Source organism: Clytia hemisphaerica, unplaced genomic scaffold, assembly GCF_902728285.1.
Source record: "Clytia hemisphaerica strain Z4C2 unplaced genomic scaffold, Clytia hemisphaerica genome assembly, whole genome shotgun sequence".
Classification (NCBI taxonomy): domain Eukaryota; kingdom Metazoa; phylum Cnidaria; class Hydrozoa; order Leptothecata; family Clytiidae; genus Clytia; species Clytia hemisphaerica.
Genome location: NW_027104107.1, coordinates 846,172 through 854,369, shown reverse-complemented (window position 1 = coordinate 854,369; position 8,198 = coordinate 846,172). Strand labels below are relative to the sequence as shown.

The 8,198-nt window shown below is 36.3% G+C and overlaps 2 protein-coding genes across 2 annotated transcripts; both read right to left on the bottom strand.

The window, feature by feature from the left end:
• Window positions 1-191: 191 nt before the first annotated feature.
• On the bottom strand, window positions 192-2,451 carry LOC136813300 (uncharacterized). Its single transcript, XM_067069815.1, has 2 exons — window positions 1,815-2,451; window positions 192-645 (listed from the first exon to the last, which is right to left on the bottom strand). The coding sequence occupies exons 1-2, from the start codon at window positions 2,361-2,363 to the stop codon at window positions 334-336; spliced, it is 861 nt and encodes a 286-aa protein (XP_066925916.1). The 5' UTR covers window positions 2,364-2,451; the 3' UTR covers window positions 192-333.
• Window positions 2,452-6,556: 4,105 nt separating this feature from the next.
• Window positions 6,557-7,488, bottom strand: LOC136813299 (methenyltetrahydrofolate synthase domain-containing protein-like). The gene has a single exon (XM_067069814.1). It carries the CDS (start codon window positions 7,479-7,481, stop codon window positions 6,591-6,593), a length of 891 nt encoding a protein of 296 aa, XP_066925915.1. The 5' UTR covers window positions 7,482-7,488; the 3' UTR covers window positions 6,557-6,590.
• Between the last annotated feature and the right edge of the window lie 710 nt (window positions 7,489-8,198).

Below are 8,198 nucleotides of genomic sequence, written 5' to 3'. Positions count from 1 at the left end.
CTGTATTGCAAAATATCGATTCCTTAGATGCAGAATTTCAAATAGAAATTTTCAATAAAAGATGCTGACAGTTTCTTTGAAAAAATAACAAAACCTTTAATATCTATTTTCAGAAAGGAAATTTGTATATTATTCTGCTAAAATTGAAGGCAAGGGCAAATAAGGCATAGAAAATTAAAGGCTTGAAACAATAACTTTCTTTCTAAGTTTTCTTGAAGCCGGTATAGCTAGGTATAGCTATAAAATTGTTTCAAAAATATTTCAAATTTTTGAGAAAACTAGATGACATCTTTGTCTTGAATATTGACGTTTAAGAGAGTTCAATATAATTACTCAGTCTTTGTTGGGTTTGATATCCGGTACATAAAGTGACTGCATGATCAAAACATTATGATGTTCTGCTTCTTTTGTTAACGTATGCTTACTACCTAACATAGATTTATACATGTGATGAACTCTTGTAGTGATCTCCAATGCCTCCTCCTTCATGATAATTTGAAGTGGGAAAGGGATTTCTGTTTGCATTTTATCATTCCAATCGTCCAAAATCTTTTGATGATGTACATTAACAGCGATTGTATCCCTGACCTCCTCGGTGTTCTTCTTGATTTTCCATTTCTTTAACGACGCTTGCAATTTATTAATCTGAAAGATTCGGGTAAAAATGAAAAATCAGTTGTACCAAAAAAAATCCAGGTACTAGCGTACACGTTGTTTTGTTAAGAAACTAGGTAAAGCCAACCAGCCTCAATATTTCTTAAGTAATCTCATGGTTAATTCATGGTTAAAAAAAATACTACTAATTATACTAATTCATGGTTAAAAATTCTTCCAATCCCATGTTTGTTTTCGTGAAATTCGGGATAAATTACCATTGGTCAAATTTTGAAATGTTTTAAATTTCCCTCGTTGCACTCGTGAAATTTCAAAAAATTTCAAACTTGACCTAGGGAAATTTATCCCGAATTTCCCTCATAACCATGAGATTACTAGTACAGTTCTGAGTCTCATGTTTCTTAAAAGTGTGTTTCTTTAAAAAAAATGTGTATAAGAAACCGGGTACGAAACAAACAAGTCATTCGTCCAACTAACTTTTGTTTTACTTATTTATTTATACACTGGAGTCTCCAGCACTCGAACCTCTTTTACTCGAATGTCTTTTTAATTCGAACAAGTTTTCTTGTCCCTTCAGTTAACAACGCCTTGTAAATCAGTCTCCAAATCTCAAACTTTCCATAACTCAGATAAATTTCGATTCCCCGGGCCTGATCGAGTTATGGAGACTTCACTGTATAGGCAGGCTCTTAAAAACGCCAAAGCTCAAAATCAAATGAATATCTAGTTTTTTAAATCGACATTTTGGACTTTTTTACAGCTACACCACAAGTTATTGATGATATGCAACACTGGAGAGTCTTCTGAGAATTTTCAAAAAGTTCAACCCAATACGTCACTTAAACAATAGAAAAAGTGACGTACAGTATTGGGTTGAACTTTTTGAAAATTCTCAGAAGACTCTCCAGTGTTGCATATCATGAATATAATAAAAACAGTCAGTTTGATAAAATATACTTTTTTATAAGAACCAGTACAATTTTGCTGAGGCTCTGCTGTTCTTATTTTTTGGCACTTTGCTGTTCTTATTTAAAGGGTGTATATAATTGAGGTATTTTAGACGTTATTACCCTATAATTTTACTATTTTGACCCTAAAAATTGCTTGAGATTGGGTAACTTCAGGCGCAATATTGTTCTTATAAATTGTTCTTATGAAAAAAAAGGTGTAGCAAAAAAGTAAACAAGAAAATAAATTACCGTAACGCCAACTGTTGAAAATGTCGAGAGGTCATTATTTTCAGGTTCCTCAGGATTTTGAAATACTTGTTTCCTGCGATTCTGTAATGCAACTTTCTTGTTCTCCTTTTCAAATTCCTTCTCGACAGTAACATGAGCACTGGGTGCATCCTGAAGCGGTGAGTCGTCTTGCTTCTTATTAAAAGTCAAAATATTTTTCAATTCGCCCAAAAAGGATTTTCGAGTAGTGCTCTGCGTTTGATAGAGACTTAACGAGTGTACATTACGAGGTGCAGGTGTAGCTTTGTCTTGTTGTTGTATTTGCATAGTATTTATATCAGGACATGTCATGTTTCGTTTCTCAAGCTTCAAAGAAATCCCCACATCATCTGTGCCCTCAGAGCTGTCTCCCAGCCAAACTTGAACTTTGGTCTTTTTTGCAGCAGCCCCCTGCTTGATGGTCAAGCTAAGGTTTTTAGACTTCCTACCATCCTTTGTTTCTGTGGTAACAGATTCAACATCTCCGTCGAAAATTGTTGTTTTGTTAGAGTTTTTTTTGTCACTGCTCATGATGACTTTGACGATCGCAATCTCTGTTTTGATTTACAAATCGAATGTTTGTTTCTTTTTGTTTTGAAAAGCGCGCCATTTCATATTTTCGAACATTTCAATTTTCGAATGTTTTTGTTCGAATTCGAATGTTTTGACACGCAAAAATCGAAAAAAAAGTAAAGAAATTCTAACTAAGCACCAAAATCTCGTCGCTCTAGCGAGCACCTCACTAAAAACCGGGAAGTGATAAGCACGGATTCCGTCTGGATTGTCACGGATTCCCCCAGATTGTCCCGGATTGCCTCCGGATTGACGCGGATTCCATCCGGATTCCCTCCAGATTGCCGCGGATTCCCTCCAAAAACGCTAAATTCCCTCTTTTGACACCGGATTCCTTCTTTTAAGCCCCAAATTCTCTCTGGAAATGCCAGATTCCCTCTAGAAACGCTGCATTCAATCTTTTGAAACCCCAATTCCCTCTAGAAACGCTGGATTCCCTCATAAAAGCGCTAGATTCCCTTTTTGAGCCCCGGATTCCCTCTATTAAGCCCCGAAGTTTCTTTTGAAACGCCAGATTCCCTCTTTTAGGCTCAGGTTCTCTTTAAAAACGCCGGATTCCTTCTAGCTAGAAACGCTAGATTCCCTCTTTTGAACCCCGGATTCCCTTTATTTAGAATTGGCTAGATTCTCTCTGTTAAAGCCTGGGTTCTCTTTAGAAACTATATTGTATATTATCTTTTAGTATGTCTTTTCTTTTAGTTCCCACTTTCGAAATATCTCAAATAGCTCAAATTCCTTTGCGCGTACGCGCCATCTTTAGCCCCGGTTCCCTACCGTGAAAATCACATGCCGAAATCATATTCCGACCTGTGATGACCAATTGCTATTCTATTCAGTGCGCAATCAACGCAGAGAAAAGTAACCATGGCGACAATCCAAAATCTTGGATTAAGTTCAAAGTTGATATTTTTATTCGCGTCGTTGAAAAAAAACAAACTCAAAAATGTCATCAATAATTTTTAAAAAGAGTCAGTGATAGAGAATCGTAACATAAAGTTTGCATAAAGATTTGTCTATTATTTCGATTCCATTGAAGTAACATTAGCTTAATTAATAGTTTAGTAATAACATTTGGGAATCACGTAGAAGATTTATTTTGAAAGAAACTCATTTCATTTCAATTTTTTGAAACATGTATACTGATACAGTCTGCTAGCTAGACACGTAAGAGGTTGATACTTTCTTTGAAAACTCGGCCTTTGATACTCAGGGTACCGGGTCCCCGGGTTGCCTTATCTCTACTAATCATGCGTCAAACCAATCATTTTCTTTACCACTAAGGCACAAATTCTCTTTCATACCCCACCCCTGCTAAATACGCCAGAATCTCCCAAAGGAGAACGAGTCTTCTCTCAGAAATGAGTAGCAGAATTCAAAAGGATATCAAAATAGAAACGAAGAAAAAGAGGCCCAAGGGCACTCGATCTGAAAACTAGGCTCTCTTTTTTATCCAACACATTCGTATTATTTATTCAAGTGACAAGTTGTTGGTTGTTGGTTGCTCTTACCACCAGCTTTCAAATCACGGCTGTGTTTAGAACCTAATGCGCTAGTATAATAAGCAGCAAATTGGACTACTCCATTCCTAAGACCAATTTATGTACCAATTATCCATGATTAGAATTATCTCCGATCCAAATTTACATCCTATTAGAACATAATTCTACAGGAATAAGAAACAAAAATTATTATACAGAAAAAATTAGTTACAGTTAGTCATTATGGTATATTTACGACCCTATCCAGTGGAGCCCCCAAAATTGTCCCGGCACTAAAAATTAGCCAAAATGATAAACACATCCCGGCTGAAAGTTTCATACCAATTTATTTGTCGGTTAACCCTTGTATTGGTTGAATATAAATCTCCTCTACAAGAGGAAGAAGACCAGGGAAAGGGATGGATAAGCGCTTCTCGAAAAATGGAAACACGGCTCGCCATTTACCTGGTCCTTTGTCCTTAAGTTAACTCCTGTTTGTTTCGAGTTAATGGATTTCTTTTGTTGTCGCTCTAAAAACTTTTTACAATTAGCGTGGTGTGACGAAATTCTTTTGTTTTAGGTCAAGTTATGCGAGAACTTTAGGGGCTTATATTTTGGGAACACCTCTTTCATACAAAAAGATTTTCTTACTCTGAATATTCTAGCGATTCTATTGATATAACGGCATTACTACAGCATAATAATTAGATAAAAAGCTAAAAGTGGGCGTACGGTATCCGGAAGGAACCTGGGGCTTTTGAAACAGGGAACCTAGACTAGCAGGCGTCTGCCTTTCTTTGAATAAATTGCCGCGGGAGAGTGGTTTGGAAAGCCACTGAACTTAATTGCAAGCATAAACTGCAGTCATAAGGTAGAGTAAACCAGGAGTTTCTAAATAAAAAACCCAAGGCTTAACACAGGGAATCCAGCAACTCCAGAGAGAATCCGGGGCTTAAAAGAAAGTATCCGGTACCCTGAGTATCAGAGGATAAGTTTTCAAAGAAAATATTAACCTCTGAAGACCAATAATAGAAATTCTATCGCGCATGTGTCAATCTAATCACTGTAGAAAGAATCAAAGATGAAGAGCAAATATTACCTTATTAATGTCTAGCAGACTGTATCAGTATACAGTTTACTATTTATGAATCCCCCAGAAACCTCCAAGTTTAATTGAAGTGAGTTTCTTTCGAAAGAAATCTTTTAGATGATCCCAAAATGTATAACAGTAATTACTAAACTATTAATTATGGAAATGTCACTTTAATCAGAGGAATGTAAAGGGATGGAAAAACAGCTTCTTGAAAACAATGTAAAAACGGCTCGTCATATACCAGGTCTCTTGCCTTTAAGGGAGTTTATGTCGAGTAAATAGGTTTCTTTTGTTGTCGCTAAAAAAAATCTGCATAATTAGCGTGTTGTGACAAAATTCTTTTGTTTCAAGCCTGATTATGCGCAAACTTTTAGGGCTTATATTTTGGGTACACCTCTCCTATACGAAAAGGTACTTCCTAGCGATTCTACTGATATAACCGCATCATGACCGCACCATAATATGGAAAGCTAGAGCTCGAGAAAATTATAACTTCATCTTGATTTATTACTCAACTTCAGATTAATATCTAAAAAGAAAAATATAAAAACAGTTTTAAAAAACAGTAAAAAATCCAAAACATTAATATCATTGCATTAAGAATTTTTTTTGCTATACATTGGTAAAAATATTGCTCCTTATTCTTAAAAATTGAACTAGTAATCGGCAAAAAAGGAAAAACAAATTTTCATTTTTATCATCAAATCATGTAGAAACCGTCCGATTTGTATGGCGAGCCGTCTTTTCTGGACTTTGATTTAATGACCTAATCAACGTTTTTACAATAGAATTTTCAATAGAAGTGATCGTTGAACTTTGAGTAATCAGAAAAGCTGTTTTTCCATCTCTTTACATTCCTCTGCTTTAATTGAATCGAAATAATAGACAGACTTTATGTTATGATTCTCTATCACTGACTCTTTTTAAAAAGCATTGATGATATTTTTTAGTTGTGTTTTCAACGACGGGAATAAAAATATCAACTTTGAACTTCATCCAAGATCTTGGATGGTCGTCATGGTTACTTTTGTTTGCGTTGATTGCGCGCTGAATAGAATCTCGATTGGTCGGCACTGCCTCGATATATGATTTCGACCTGTGCTTTTCACGGTAGGTATCCGGCGTTTCTAGAGGGATTCTGGGGCTCAAAAGAGGGTGTCCCTATCTGGTGTTTCTATTCTAGAGAGAGGGAATCCAGCGTTTCTACTAGAGGGAGCCCGGCGTTTTCTAGAGGGAAATCAGGGCTTAAAAGAGGAAATCCAGCGTTTCTAGAGGGAATCCGGGGCTCAAAAGAGGGTATCCGGCGTTTCTAGAGGGAATCTGGGGCTCAAAAAGAGAGAATCCAGCGTTTTTAGAGGGAATCCGCGACAATCCATGGCAATCCGCGGCAATCTGGAGACAACCCGTGGCAATCCGCGGCAATCCGGAAGCAATCCGTGGCAATCCGCGGAAATCCGGAAACAATCCGTGGCAATCCGGGGGAATCCGTGACAATTCGGACAGAATCCGAAAACCCGGGCTCAAAACATTCGAAAAAATCGCAAAGTGGAATAGACGTTAATTGCGTAAAAAAACGCGGGTGACGTCTAGTATAGGCTACGTCGCTCTCGGCATTTACAGTTTTAAACGTTTTAAAATAGGGATATTCTCAAGTTGATTCTCTGTAACAAGATCCCAGTGAACACCGCCTGAGGGTTTTATCAACTTTTTACGGACATTTATAACACGAGTTGGCGTCACAATGATATCGACGGGTAAATCGTGACATTTCATAAGCGATATTGGTAGATCAGTCGGCGATAGAACTTGACTGTCGTGAACGGTAGTAGCTACAATGGTATCTTTCGTCACCATACCATGCATATAAAATATCGCCCATTCAAGCTCAGCATAACCAAGACCTTTCCCTAAACGTACACCGTTAGCTGAAACAACTGTTGAAGCCACTACATAAAGATCGATTTTACTTTCCGAGTCTCTTGAGATTGATAGCTCAGTACCGAATTCCTTTGCCCCTGCCTTACTTGAAGCTCTTTTGAACTGCCAAAACTGTTTTAAATTCTTTGGATCCACGACATACATAAACGCGTCTCCTAGCGCAGGGCTTGGAACAAACAAAGTCTTACCATTACGTAATGTTAAGAATCGAAGATGCATTTGAGCCAAGGAAGGATTGATTTTAATGATTCGAGCAGATTGAAATTCACGCAATTTACTTAATTTTTCAGCAGCCTTACCAGAACCTTTGAAATTGGGGATTTTGTTGAAGCAAGAAGGTGGATAGGGTTTGATGAGATCTTTTTCTTCCATTAGTTTCCATATGTGTTGACGTTTCGATTCTTTTAACGCTCCTATATCCACTTCTTTTGAACAATGGTCGGATGTTATTGCTTTTCCTTGGTCTGCAGTACTGGTCAAGTTATCAATAACGGAAAGACTCTGAAAAGTTGTGCATAATTCTTCGGTCTTTTCTTCAGTTTCACTGCCTGTTTTTTTATTGTTCATATTTGTTTCTAAATATTGAAAAAAAATTGACAAGGATGATGTAGTTTGGTAAGCAAATGTAAAATTTTTAAGAAAAGAGTATTTGTTAAGACATTGGCAACAGGATTTCTTAACCAAAATTTCAGAAAAGTTTTGGAACGTTTCGAAACCAGAGGAATAAAAGATTTTGTAAACCAAGATATATAACACTCAATGACGCCCCTCGTCAAAGCATGCAATAATTTCGAGCTATCTCTTATTAGGATTCAGGTCAGTAGAATGAGGAAAAAAGGCGTTGACCTTTCACTAAGAAGTACCTATTAAAATATTGAAAATCAAAAGTCGGGAACAATTCAATATGCCTGACGAGGTGAATTTAAATTAAAATAAATCAAATGGGTTAAGTAAAAAAAAAATAATACCAAAAGAGCTGAGGATTCGAGGGTTCCCTGATATTAAAATTGAAAACAGGTAATATAATTAATTTTATCATAATGTATTTCATTGCATGAATAGGGCCTCGATTCGGAAGTAGTACGGGCACTAATGATTCAAATTCAATCGTATCTTAAAAGCAACATTCATGTTCCAAAGAAAGATTCAAAATCGATTCATTTCATAAAAGCCAATATTGCCAATTATCGCTAATAAAAAATAATAATTTAAAAATTGACATTTTCATTAAAGTATAAATTAGGATTCGTAAATAAAAGATAAAATACAATATTATAAATTAAG

What these genes read in the sequence shown, in the direction of transcription:
- LOC136813300 (XM_067069815.1), bottom strand. Translation starts at nt 2,363, where the DNA reads ATGAGCAGTGACAAAAAAAACTCTAACAAAACAACAATTTTCGACGGA. An exon ending in TTTCAACAGTTGGCGTTACG is followed by an intron (nt 646 to 1,814) that starts GTAATTTATTTT and finishes CGAATCTTTCAG; the next exon opens with ATTAATAAATTGCAAGCGTC.
- LOC136813299 (XM_067069814.1), bottom strand. Translation starts at nt 7,481, where the DNA reads ATGAACAATAAAAAAACAGGCAGTGAAACTGAAGAAAAGACCGAAGAA.